The sequence below is a fragment of the Lates calcarifer genome, linkage group LG21 (genome assembly GCF_001640805.2).
Source record: "Lates calcarifer isolate ASB-BC8 linkage group LG21, TLL_Latcal_v3, whole genome shotgun sequence".
NCBI classification, from domain to species: Eukaryota; Metazoa; Chordata; class Actinopteri; family Centropomidae; genus Lates; species Lates calcarifer.
Window position 1 is genome coordinate 22,500,961 of NC_066853.1, and position 14,354 is coordinate 22,515,314.

A 14,354-nucleotide genomic window follows, 5' to 3' on the forward strand; every position below is an offset into this window, starting at 1 on the left:
TGTAAAAAGACCTGGCTTAATAAGAGAGGAAGTTGCAATTTCACATCACCCAAAATAAAAGCACACTGTAGTGACAACACAGCTGAAAACACCCAAAAATATCTGTTATTTTTTCTTTCTTTCTGTCTTTTTTTCTTGCTGCTGTAACATGTAAATTTCCCACAAGTGGTATAGATAAAGTCTATCTTATCTTATTTTATGAACAATGCTACATCTTTAAAGGTAACATTGTGCTGTTCTTGGTGGTAGTAAAAACTGTGACTAATAAACCATTGCAGAGAGGTTTGGAAACATATATATAACATATATGTTAAAGTCTCATCAAAACAGAACATCTTAGGTCTTAAACCTCTGGCAGTTATTTGCACCTGCTGCTGGTATACTGCTATGGGTTGTATCTGAGGATTGAAACACGTGACCTATACTGTTCCAGTTCTTTAATCCAGGTCTCCTTTTTGTCAACAGGGTAATGACAGCGTTTGGACATTAAGCTGATAGCTCCCCTCTTTAAAAACAACCCATTAAAACCTGATATAGACCAAGCATATTCCTGAGGTGCTAACTGAAACAAGTGGACAAACCATCTGGAGCCTGTCCTTTGGCCAGTGGCTGTGCAGTGGTCAGTTCATCCAGACTCAGTTCTCCATGTCAGCCTTGTCTCCATCATTAAGCTGTGGAAGTTATTTTAAAACACAGAGCCACAGAGACTCATAGTGACCACACAGACACTTTCAGTCTGTGGGGCCCTTGAGGAAGGACATTTGGGAGCCTTTTATTTGTCTGTACCCAGGGCTGCATTATCCTGTTTTTCATAATTAATAAACAGGTGTACATTTTGAATCAATGATACCAACTGTCCTCCAACAGCCAAACATTATAACTAATCTAAATATCTATGGCAGGCTAAAATACTGTATATACATATATATTTGGTCTCTGTATTTTGTATTTATTATTGCAGAAATTATGTCAGATTAATATTGTATTTATTACCAGTTTTCCAAACAACAAAAGCAAATCACATTAGTCAACTCCTTCCTTGTACCATTCTTTTAGCTAACATGTTGTACATAGCAGAGGCTAAATAGGCAGCTGCAAGTTTACATGACAGTCGAATAAAGAGCTAGAGAAATTCAGGCACAGTGGTGTGTCACCATACTTCTAAAGCAGACAGTACAGTAGAATTATTTATACTTGTCCAGAGTTCTTATCTCAGTAAATTTTAAAACAAATATGACTAATTCAGTCCACTGGTTTTCATGTTGATTTTTCAGGTTTTAATCATACAGGGCACAGAGTTAATTATCCAGTGGAGATGTATAAAGTATAAAGTGTGCATAAACACTGCTGATCAAAGAAGCGCCTGCTTAGTTTACTATAGTTTAAAGTATTTTAATAAATGCAAACATGGCACATGAACACGGGACCTGTCTGTTATCATGACAGTTTCACATTCAGACCGACCAGTGTAACTTACTTCTGCCATCTACTGGTAGCAAGAAAATAACATTGGTGACAGCAGGTTAGGTTTTTCTGCACTGTTTAAACATGATGCAAAGAATTTTAGGTAAAATACCAAAAAATAAAGGCAGACGTTCAAGCTCATGATGATATTAAGCAAATATTCAGAACAAACAAAAGCAAATCTACCTCCGTCAGAGTCTTGTCCTGCAAGTCAGTTAGCCTGTAGTATGTGGACCTGTGTGACCAGAGAGGGATAACCACACAACCCGGACCAGCAGGTCTGTGGAGGTTCATCTACACTCAGCTCCCTACAGGAGAGACAGAGAGAGAGAGAGAGGGAGATGAAGGGATAGCTATATTTGTTAATTACAAATGCCAATTCTAAAAAAAAGTAGGGATACTATGTAAAATGCAAATAAAAACAGAAAACTGTGATTTTCAAATCCTTTTCAACTTATATTCAATTGAATACAGCACAAAGGCAAGATATTTAATGTTCATACTGATAAACGTCATCATTTTTTTTGGGGGGGGGGATATACACACATTGATTACTGCAACACGTTCCAAAAAAGTTGGGACAATAGTGTGTTTACCACTGTGTAATATCACTCTTTCTTCTGACAACACTAAGTAAGCGTCTGGCAACTGAAGACACTAACTGTTGAAGTTTTGAAAAGGGAATTTTTTGAAAAGAAATTTTTTTCCATTCTTGCTTGATGTACATCTTAAGTTGCTCAACAGTCCTGGGTCTCACTTGCTGTTTTTTTTAAACTCCTCTTTAGCCTGCCATCATTTCCAAAAACTATTTGAAATGTGGACTTGTCAGACCACAGCACACTTTTCCACTTGGGGTCAGTCCATCTCAGATGAGCTCTGGCCCAGAGAAGTCAGCTGTGTTTCTGGATGTTGTTGATATATGGCTTTTCACTTTGCATGGTAGAGTCTAAACTTACATTTGTAGATGCAGCGATGTACTGTGTTTTCTGAAGTGTTACCGAGCCCACTGTGTGATATTCATCACAGAATGCTGGTTTTTATTGCCGTGATCTTGAGAGATCAAAGGTCACAGGAATTCAGTGTTGGTTTTCAGTCTTGTCCTGCAGAGATTTCTCCAGATTCTCTGAATCTTTTGATGATACTGTAGATGGTGAAATCTTTAAATACCTTGCAATTGCATGTTGAGAACCTTTGTTCAGTCGACCATTTGCCCATGCAGTGTTTCACAAAGTGGAGATGCCATCATTACTTGCGAACTCCTGAGCCTTTCAGCAGTGCTCCTTTATTACCTAATCATGGTAATATCACCTGTTACCAATTAACCTACTTACCTGAGGATGTTCCAGGTGTTTTCCCAGTCTTTTCTTGCCCCTGTCCAACATTTTTTGGAAGGTGTTGCAGGCATCATATTCAGAATGTGTGTATATTTCCAAAACAAACAAACAAAACAATAAAGTTTATCAGTTTGAACATTAAATATCTTGTCTCTGTGTTGAATTGAACATAGGTTGAAAAGGATTTGCAAATCACTGTGTTCTGCTTTTATTCACATTTTACACAGCGTCCCAACTTTATTGGAATTGGCCTTTGTACATAATCATGTTTTTGTCTAGAGTCTCATCGTTATGTTGTTTCTTTTGTTGTTAAAAGGACTGTTGTTCTATCACTGGCCTGACTGTGGTTGAAAATTTAAACCTGTTGTCTGGAATAAAATCATGTGGTCTGTGCCCTCAGAAACTGTGGTGTAAACTACAACTGCAATAAATATATTTAAATAAAGCTTATTTACCACATTCAAGTATGATGATTGGTTTTATCAGCTGAAAAATGTCACATGCTGATGGTATCTGATAGCAGATACAATACATTTATCAATATTTCATTTTGTTTCATGTATGAATAAAGCTACCTACACAACACAGGCCCATCACCTGTCAAACAATCAGTGGACAATGTAAGTTAATTCATACAAACCAAATGATCTGTAAGAAAGAGAAGCTGTGTTGAATAAGGGGCAAATAAATGTATTGTCCTCTAAGTTCTCTGTGTATAATGTCATTATTATAAAGGCTATGACCAATATGATATAGTACTACATTCAGCCTGTGTTGTTAAATTAAGTCATCATTGGCCCATGTTGGCATTAATGCGGTGTGTATGGTATGATATGTAGAAGAGCGTCTAACTGCATATTTTGGATCTGATATGGCATTGTAATGTTGCCCCTGAAAAGAATGAGCGAGGGGCTCCCCAGAGTAAAGCACGGTAACTGCACACTCTTGTTCATCCCTGGGAGAAGAGGAAACAGCAGTTTTTTTTTCTGTTGGGTGGAGGGTGGAGAGGGGTGGTGCATGGTTTCAGGCTGGACATCTGTCGCTTTTGAGTACTTCTCTTTTTTTTTTCTAGGCCGGGTCTCTCGGTTATTGAATGGAGGCAGTGACCTGTCAGTCTTGACTGATGGGACCCCGTGTGTGGGAAAATCCCGCAGCCAAAGAGTTGGAGCATTCACATGCTAATGGAGTCCTATAAATACGAGGGCCGTGCCGCGCCGAGGGCCTTAGAAACACGTTGAGATTCAGAGGAGAAGGGACAGAAGTGCTCAGACAGAAAAAACAAAAAACAAAAAGCATGACTGCTTCATCTATGGCGCATAACGTGGGGAAACATCCCACTGCCAAGGAGGAGAGAAAGGTATTTTACACTTGGATTTACTAAAGATCACCTTCTCTTTCAGGACACCTAAGTATGGACCGCATACCCCTCTGCACTCCAGCATGGTTCCTCTTCATGATGGCTGCCTGTAACCGACTTTATGTCTTTACCTTTACAGCTAAGAAAACCGCTCATTGAGAGGAAGAGACGGGAGAGGATAAACAACTGTCTGGATCAGCTGAAAGAAACTGTGATCGGAGCGTTCAGACTTGATGTGAGTGTTCCCTCACGTGTCTCATCCCCTCTACAAGTTAACAATAGAGGCTGAATCACGTTAACCTCAATCCTGCTCGTGTCTCTACAGCAATCCAAACTGGAGAAAGCCGATATTCTGGAGATGACAGTGAAACATCTGCAGAACATACAGAGCAATAAACTCAACGGTAAGAAACATGGGTCTGTGCACCTGACTTTAGGCATCACATGGGTAGGATTTGATGCAAGACGACTTAACATTGTAGTTTTTATTGACCCCTGTGACGCTGGCTGATGTCTAAATCACTTCATGTGGCCCCTTAGAGTGAAATAGGGCGTAACAAACTTTTAAATGAAATTTTTTGACCTATAGTTGGCATTAGGCAGCAGGGGGCAGCATCAGCACATATAACGCTGGATGCTTCGGAATAAATCTCTCATGTGTGAATGTATTTAACTGTAAAATGATAGTTAGAGGAGAGGTGAAATTTGAACACATTGTTTTTAACAGTTAAATGAAATTGTGTGGGTCAGCTGCAGAAGATTTTGAATTAGCAGCTTCCTGATGAGAAACAGCAGTAATTCAAGTTGGTTTACTGGATGCATGCTGTTCCACTACCACCAGGGGTTGCTATAACTTCTGTCCTCTTCACTTCCCCCCCCCACAGACCCCACATCAGGCCTGGAGGCCCAGCAGAAATACAGCACGGGGTACATCCAGTGCATGCATGAGGTCCACAACATGCTCCTCACTTGCGACTGGATGGACAAAACTTTGGGCTCACGCCTGCTCAACCACCTCCTCAAGTCCCTGCCCAGGTCCACTGATGAGCGTCCCTTCAGCCAGGCCCCCCTCAGACACAGTGTCCCTCCTCCAGTCAGCCAGGGCATCCCAGGCACACCCCTCAGAGGAGAACCCCTGCCTGGGAGGCAGCTCCAGAGAGAGGGCCCCACCTGCCATGCAGCTGGACATCAGGAGAGAGCCACCCTCCACAGCTCCCACCTGGGGATGCTGGAGATGTGGAGGCCCTGGTGAACTTGTGGATCAATGATCTTGGTTCTTCATTTTGTTAGACCATCCTCTGTTATGTATCTTATAGATATGCTGCTCAGAAGACAAACGTGGGGCGGTTTTGTTCCAGTGATCATTGTTGTAGGTGTGCTATAATGATTCTATACAGACCTTTTCTCAGTACTTCCCTTCAGAAGTCAACTTCTTGTAGCCTGCATTATAGAAGGCCCTTATTAATCTGTCATGTATTTATTGTATTAACAGCTTTATTTATTTGATATTAAAAGGCATGACATTGCTTCTTAGACCAATTGCTTTCCATTGCATAGATTTTTATGTCTTCCTCCATTGCTGTATAATTAACCTTAACATTAATAATAATAAAACTATTTTACATTTTAATCAGCTTCATTAATGAACTTGTTCATGTGTAGTTGCTCTTCTCTTGATCTTTCTGTTATAGTGGCCATGCACTGCTGAAGAGGACAGGATATAGCCTCTGACATAGAACAGCTTACCTAGGTCTCTCAGGGAGATCCAAACTGTTTACTTTTCAGGTTGTCTATTATATTCATACAAATATAGATATGGAAATATGATTGGCAAATGAGGCCTATTTTAGTGCCTATAATATTACCGTGATATATTCAATTTAATTCAATTTTATTCATATAGAGCCAAACCACAACAAAAGTCATCTCAAGGCACTTTTCATATCAACTCTTTGAAATATGATATTTACAGAGAGAGACCCAACAAATCTATAGTCAGCCTGGATTTTTACTGTTAAAAAAAAGGTCCTTAACTTCTTATAGCATTTGAGAACATCTGTGCTTTAATCAATATCTTTCTTTAAATTCAAAGTCAAATGACATTATAATGTAACGTAAGGACTGTAATGCTGCAGTTCAGTAGCTTAAGTCTTTTTAACCCATTTTCAGCTCATTGTTTTAATGGCTGCAACTGCAAACACTGATAATTCAGTCTCACCACATTTCCAGCAGCAGCAGGCAGCTGTTTTCAGTAAATAAACTCAGGTAAACACAGTACCTGCTCAGCAACAAATATCAGCGAAAGTCAGTGACTAGCTAGTGAATACACACCAACCTAAACCCAAATTTTTCCGTCAAATATTGAATCGTAATTCTGTTTTTCTTTAGCTGTTTAACACTGTGAGGTCAAACAGACCATGAATCTGAAACAGCTAAACTGAATTCATCCATCACCTGTGCTTTCCCTGCTGTGGCATGTCAAATTGTGTCCTCCATGAAAAGGCTTACTGGACTTGAAATTTGTCAGGTGGCCAGAAACATGTCATCTCATATCTGTGTGCTAGCTAACATGTTAACCATGACAAATTCACAAGTTGATAATAAACAAAAAGCTGCAGCTTTAATTAAAAGGTTAGTATAAATCATTCATTGCAGTTCAGTTTTTTTTTTTTTCATAACTCCAAATCACAACATACATTATAGCACTTCACAGAATAAAGGCAAGACAATATTACAGAGAAGCACAACAGTTCACATTATGAGCAAATGCGTGGTGACAGTGGAGAGGACAACTCCCTTTTAACAGCAAAACCTCTGACAGAACAGTATTGAGGGTGGGCGGCCATCTGCCTCTACCAGTTAGAGAAAGGGGGGAGAGAGGAGAGAGAGGAGAAAGAGGGGGAGAGGGGGAGACATAAGAAAGAGAGAGATGAAGTACTCAATGCATCATACAACCCATAGCAACAGTCTGCTATAGGCTTGGACTGCTGGGGGTGAGAGGTGTCTCTTATTCATCATCAAATATCCTCTTTAATTTACTGGACTGGCTGATGCCTCTGAGTTTTGCTATTTTTGGATGTTTTACCACACAACAAAAAAATTACACTCACGTCCATGGTATCAAGGTGGTGACAGAAATGATCATTCAAAACCTGGACAAAAACCCAAATCATCTGCATGGCTAGAAAACATGTTTAAAAGTGATCTGGGTGAACTGACCCTTTAACACGTGGATTAGGATGGAGGCATTGATGATAAATAATTCTATTATTATAAATCATAGTTATGTTTATGTTTTTGAGATTGAAAGAACCGGGCACTGAGGGTTGAGCTACATGAACAACGAGTAAAGGCTGCCTCTGAATTGTGCATGTAGTTTCTATGATCTGGACACTGACAACATCCTGTATAACTAGTTTCCTTTGGCCTCTATCAAAGTTCGAAAATAAGTTAGTTAAAGAAAAAAAAGCCAGTTCTTCAGCTATTATTGCCGTTATGTTTGGCGGCGGGTCGGGGTGGGGGTGGGGGTGGGGGGTGGTCTCTCTCTCTCTCTCAGCGAGCTCCCCAACAAAAGCGAGCCGAGACAGCTGCTCTCTCCACAGTCCACACCATTAAAGATCTGGAACAGGGATCTGGGGGTGGCGAGGTGCCAAAACCCCTCCACTTCAAAGGTCTGAAACTCTTCCTTCATTTGGGGCACTAGAGTTTAGTGGTGCTTTTTCTGCGGAAATGCTGCGCAATTGTGGAAATACCGTGCGTAAAAGAACACCGGATGACAGATCATTACATTTACCTGCAAGGTGGCAAAAATGCCTGAGTGGTCCCTTTTTTTTTTTTTTTTTCCAGCAGACAGAACTGCTCTGTTGTAGAGGTCATTTGCATGATAATACCTTGTACAAAACACGTATAATAACGAGAGCCGAGGACTGAGCGCTCCTATTAGACATAAACAAAGAGACAATGTGCGCAAAGGACTAAAGCATCATGTGAAACTGCTACTAATACTGATATCACAGGTCAGTGTCACTCAACCCTTAACAGTGTGTTATTTAAAGGATGACAGCTTCATATTTTGCATGTTTGTAAACACACCACATTATAACGAAGATACCATGAACAGGTAGAGCTCATCAGCAAAAACAACCAGACGTTATAAACTCTTTCGCAGCAGAGCAGGCAACGTGAGAATGCAGTTACACACAAATCAGAGGTCACAAAACAACGGGGAGAACAAACGAGGCGCAGGCCAACACCTGTCGCTTTCTTTGGAGAAGGGCCCTTAATTCCCCCGGCTGATTCAGTTTGGGCCGAGGGGCCGCCAGCAGCAGCTGCCAACTGAAGGCATCGCGTTACATCCGCCAAACAGCCGGGTAAATCTGCTGAGGATCGGACACAAAAGCAGGCAGAAAGAACAATTGGTAGGGCAGAAAACAGGCAGGGCAGATTCTTATTGGAGCAACGTAGAGACGGTATGACACGGAAATGCTCAGGAAAAAAAAAAACAAATATAGCCACAATAATAAATAACTACTTTGGATAATGCGGTAAAAATATTTTAATACACAAAAGCATATAAACATTTATGTTAGAGCTCTGTCATGTGTAAAAATATATTCTTCAGTCTACATCTAACTGTTAATTGAACATAAATCACTGAGTTTGATCAAAAAATGAAAGTTCAGGCATCGCTCTAATATTCCGCTTCTGCGTGATAATGAATTTTACACAGCTGAATGGAAGTACACACAGTTCATCAGTGCCAGCAGAGGGGGAAAACAGAGCGGTCGGCCCCCTAACCCAACAAACTGTCTGATTAAAGCCCGTCCAGTTCTTCGATGCGCAGACCGGGACTGACCGGAGACAAAAGAGGTGAACGCTCATTGGCTCCGGCCGTGTGCGCCCTGTTGTCCCCCCAGCAAGAGCGGCTCAGCCCCTATTCACATGTTAATAAGCCCCTATAAATACTAACAACAGCCACTCAGCGCCAGCAGCACGCCTCAATAGGATTGCACAATAAACACAGGGCGCATCGCTTCGCCTGTGAGTTTGTTGATTTTTTTTTTTTCCCCCAATTCCCCTAACCGGTTCCGTTTGCCAGCTGCCCCTTCGCTGAAGGCGACTCGAGAGGGAAGAATCGGCAGTGGGAGAAGCCACATAAGCGGTGATCCAACCAACATGGCCCCCTCGGCTCGGCCCAGCAACGCCGGACCAGGCATGGAAGACGACGAGCCCTACTATGGGATCCAGAAAGGGGACAGGAAGGTAGCTATGAGCAGGGAATAACGCACTCTCTGGACACACCTGGCAATGACGCACTTGTCACGCCGGTTTTACGCTGCATCAGTCTGTAATGATTTTCGCATCGCTGCAAACCGCAGAGTTGTTCGCAACTTTGATCACAGAGCGAGGAATAAACAGCTGCGGTTTGCTGGTTTGTTAAAGCATGCACTCTTCCCGTGCGCACAGATCGACAGCTGTGAGGATTCTGTCACTGAATTGTTTTGTTCTCTTGCTAAAGTCTGGTCTCTGTGCTCTGTGCAGACTAGGAAACCTCTGGTGGAGAAGAAGAGGCGAGCTCGCATCAATGAGAGTTTGCAGGAGCTGCGGACTCTGCTGGCAGATACAGACGTAAGTATGGAGCGCGCACACACATACAGACTCACCTGGGCTCCCTGTGGTAGATTTAGTTTCTGAAAAAAAAAAAAAAAAACCCTCTGCTGCTCGTTTCCACAGTTTCACTCCAAAATGGAGAACGCTGAGGTGCTGGAGATGACGGTGAAAAAGGTGGAGGACATCCTGAAGAACCGGAGCCAAGGTTTGCACAAATTTAGTCCACTGGTGTCAATTGCTCATTCAGACTCATTCAGCTAAAGCAGTCTAGCTCATCTTTAAAAGCATATGCATATGGTTTTACTGGGGAAACGATTTCTCAGCACTTGTTTACATCCTCAGTGATAGTTTTGTTTGATAACCTGAAAAATCAAGTCATATTTTCCAAACCATGAACTCTATATTAATAATATTGTTTTTTTTTTGGGTGATGACAGTTGGTGGTTTCAAAACATATTCAAGCAAAATAAAAGACAAATCCATAGAGACGTGGATATAGTGGCCAGATAGATGCTTTAAAGTAAAATTAGAATAGCCCAGCACATTAAGAGAAGTTGAAATCTATATCAGCATCATAGAAAGAAGGGGAAAAAACAATAAAAAAACAAAGCTCTACATTATGTCCAGGCTGATAATATGATATCAGTCAATCCAAGTTTGAAATAAAAGGACAAATGTTAGTCAAGTTCATCTGGGGTAGAATTCAAGCAGTAGTTTGAAAGTTTCATCTGATTGATTCTCATCTGATTGATTCTCTCCTGGGTAACCAGGACTGTGGCTATCAAGGTGCTCTTTAAAGCCAGGAGACAGGCCAAAAACTGAACAGTGATAATCACTTGGTTGGGATCAAAGGAGGAAAATGCACTGGGGTCTTAAGTGAAAGTACCAAATATCACAATTTAAAAACACAAATCCATTATCTGGAAAAGTCCTGCATTTAAAATTTTACATAAGAAAAAGCAGATAAGTATAACTGGCAAAATGTACTTAAAATGTAAAGTAAGTATACTCACTGATGCAGAATGTCAGATGCGATGATATGTTTTGTACCAAAGTCTGCATATTAACTAGCTGAGAAATGACTCGAGCTGTCAAATAAATGTAGTGGAGTAAAAAGTACAATGTCTCCTGAAATAAAGTGGAGCAGTAACATCAAATGGAAGTACTCATGTAAAATACAAGGCTTGTACTAGAGTGCAAGCAGTGGTACAGTTGTATAAGTGCTAGAAGGTAAAGTCACTTCACCATTTTTCTTTCCTCCCACAGAAACAGACACACTCAACCGAGAAGCCAGTGAGAGGTTTGCAGCTGGCTACATCCAGTGCATGCACGAGGTCCACATGTTTGTGTCCAGCTGTCCTGGGATAGATGCGACGGTTGCGGCCGAGCTCCTCAACCACCTGCTGGAGTGTATGCCCCTGAACGAGGACCACCTCCAGGACGTGCTGATGGATCTAATCACAGACACTTCAGGGAGCAACGGCAGCACTTGGCACGGAGGCGGCGAGGCTCTCTGTGCGACCCTGGCTTCGCCCGGAGGAAGGAGTCTATCGAGCGGCTCGTCCTCGGCCCTCTCCCCGGCCCCCTCCACCGCATCCAGCGAGGACCTGTGCTCCGACCTGGACGAGACCGACAGCGAGCACAACCAGAGCTCCACAGAGGGCATGGAGAACAGGGAGGCTCTGAGCATGACCTACCCTCGGTCTATGTGGAGACCCTGGTAGAGGGCTGGATGGGATACGTTTGGGATACATTAAAGCAGGGTTTGTGGGTGGCCTTTAAAATGTGGTACAGGCCCTCCTGCTGAATATATACAAGAGAAAATTCCATCCTATGAACACTTTCAAAACAACAATTTTGGGTGATGTACTTTGCATTCTGGACTCATTTTACCCCTGCAGATAACTGGCCACATGCATGGATTTTCTTCTGGGCCCCCAACATTGATGTTCAATAATCAAATCTGTTGAATAAGAGACAAAGAGATCAATTACTGTTCTGACAGCAGCCTTAATCAACCAAAATGGAACACAACCACAGATCACTTTGAATTTGTGGAGGGACCATGACTGTGGCTTTTCTCTTCAAGTGTAAAGCCTTTCCTCGGAACTCTGGGAAATGTAGGAAATCACTAAGTGGAGCAGAATAAGACAACACAGTGCAAGCTGATGTGACAGCAGTTCATCAGAAAAACATTCCTAAGTGCTTTGGATATTAAAAAAATGTAAATCTGAGTGTTAAAAGGTGGAGTTTTCCTTTTTCACACCAGAGAGGTTCTTCAAGCCACCCCCCCCCCCCTTTTTTTCAGGGCCTCCTGAAAGTACCCCCACCCCCCCACCCCCTCTCTCCTCAGTAGTGACTCCTTGGCTGTTGTGATTTTTCCTTACACCTGAAGAAAGCCTCCCTCTCTCAACACACTTATAACCCAACAAAGGACAGAAAATGAACAGTTCATGACGTTCACACTTGTTTTGTCAATAACTCTGTGTATAGGGTTTGTACGAGGAGAAAAGCTCTTTTAGAAGATTGGCAATGCCTCTGATTAATATAAATATTTCTATTGTATTTCATAAAGGCCTGTAGTTTATTGGACCAGTAGCCTCCCTCAGAATGACCACTTTATGTTGTAATGATGTTTAGAATTGTTTTGCCATAATGTCTGAATTTGCTAAATAAAATAATGCAACATGCTTTTTGTCTGATGTGACTCAATACACCAGATCACTAAAACAGAAAACAGGACCTCCTAAGGACAAGAGTGTTAAATAAAAATATTGTCATGAAATGCTAATATATAATCAATAAGGACTACTTTTATAGACTAAATAAAATAGTTTGCATATATTTAGCACTTTCTCTCACAAATTTAGTCAGTCTTAAGGCCACTTGGTACCGAAGTCAAACTTTCCTTTCTGAGTTTCTGAACATTCAAATAAATAATCACGCGGCAAATTAAGACCATAATTTCTAGATGAGCTCTGTTCTTCATATTAACACCCTCTCCTTCTTGGATCAGTAGTATCCTCACACCACGCGCGGGCACGTGTGCGCACATAAAAGAGTCGCACCTCTCCAAGTCTCACCTCAGATACACTGAGGCTATTAACAAAGGACTGTTAGATCCTGTCTGGACTGTCTGGACCAGCCATCAAAACCTACAGCGGCGCAGCACGACCCCTCCCTCCCTGAGATGAGATGAAATAATGAGTAGGTCGAACCGGTTTCCACACGAGAAGAAGCAGTTTTCCATAACATATGCGGGACCCATAGGCTCTATCTAATATTTGGTGACAATTGCACGTTGTTCATTGTCTGTTGTCAGATGATTCTGGAGGACTCATTGGCGGTGGTGGAGGAGGAGGAGGTGGTGGTGGTGGTGGAGGGCCTGGGTGTGAACGTCGGAGGAAACACATTGAAATGGGAGCGGACGAGACACGGTGATCAAAGCTCCTCGCCGTTTGACAGAGGAGCGTCAAAGCCTTGAAAAGACACTAAAATGGATACAAGCAGGCTCAGATTCTTCAAAGGGACCAGCCTGCACACACATTCACACACACACACACACACACACACAGGCACACGGTTTTGACTGACTCTTGATCATCAAGACATCCAGAGACATGAGGGATGCTGCTCTGGGGACAACAAATATGGTACTGATTTTCTCACACTGCTAACTGTCAACCAGACAACAAATGAGTGTATCAAACAGTTAAAAAAAAAAAAAAAAATCTATAACCATCATATAAATTAAAACACAATATTTCCCTCTGTAATGAGTACATTTTAAGTATAACGTAGCATAAATTGTAAATACTCAACTATTTTAGAATTATAGCCCGCTTAAGTTTGGTACGTGACAAGTAGTATGTCTTATTATTACCTCAACCAAATGAGTTTTAACCAAAAAAAAAAAATTAAGTTGTATTTAAACCAGCACCAGTGTAGTAACAGAGGTGAATTTATAAATACTTGGCACATTTATTTCAACTGGACATGAAGGTGCTGTTTGCTGAGCCACAACTCACACACATCTACACTTTTCTGCTTTGGATGCATCCCTGTTTGAAATGATAACCTGTGGGTGATTTTCTTTAGCAGCGATTAACATCACCAAGTTTCACCAGTGGTTCCAAGTTTAACATCTGTGAAACACGACAGCTGTCTTTTACTGGAACAATCACTTCTTCAGGAGATCTATACTGTTTTAAACAGAGTAAATGAAATTATAGCACATAAGGTCCTTAAATATATGCTTAGTCAGCAGTCATTGACATTTTTGAGTGCTGTGGAGCTTGTATCTCCATGGTGTGGATGTTTAGATGTATGAGAGGAAGCAAGTGGTTGAATGCTGATGGAATTACAGATGAAATTACAGTCTGTGCGGTCAAACCAACACAACAAAGCTATTATTTACTGAAACCTTGAATAAAGTTTTCATCTAGCCTTACAAAAATCTAAACACACTGTAATTTAACTGCCAGAAATGTATTTTTAATCATATATTGTATGTTTTTGGTTGAATAAATGCATGGATATGCAAACCAGACTTAATGACTGTGGGATACCTCCCTCCATCTAACCCCAAT

The 14,354-nt window shown here is 41.5% G+C and overlaps 2 protein-coding genes across 2 annotated transcripts; both read left to right on the forward strand.

Moving 5' to 3' along the window:
• The first annotated feature begins 3,870 nt into the window (after positions 1 to 3,870).
• her8.2 (hairy-related 8.2) lies at positions 3,871 to 5,785 on the forward strand. Its single transcript, XM_018684002.2, has 4 exons — positions 3,871 to 4,155; positions 4,295 to 4,390; positions 4,481 to 4,559; positions 5,040 to 5,785. The coding sequence occupies exons 1-4, from the start codon at positions 4,093 to 4,095 to the stop codon at positions 5,405 to 5,407; spliced, it is 606 nt and encodes a 201-aa protein (XP_018539518.1). The 5' UTR covers positions 3,871 to 4,092; the 3' UTR covers positions 5,408 to 5,785.
• Positions 5,786 to 8,886: 3,101 nt separating this feature from the next.
• On the forward strand, positions 8,887 to 12,449 carry her13 (hairy-related 13). The gene is made up of 4 exons (XM_018683993.2): positions 8,887 to 9,417; positions 9,697 to 9,783; positions 9,889 to 9,970; positions 11,032 to 12,449. The coding sequence occupies exons 1-4, from the start codon at positions 9,331 to 9,333 to the stop codon at positions 11,487 to 11,489; spliced, it is 714 nt and encodes a 237-aa protein (XP_018539509.1). The 5' UTR covers positions 8,887 to 9,330; the 3' UTR covers positions 11,490 to 12,449.
• The last annotated feature ends 1,905 nt before the right edge of the window (positions 12,450 to 14,354 follow it).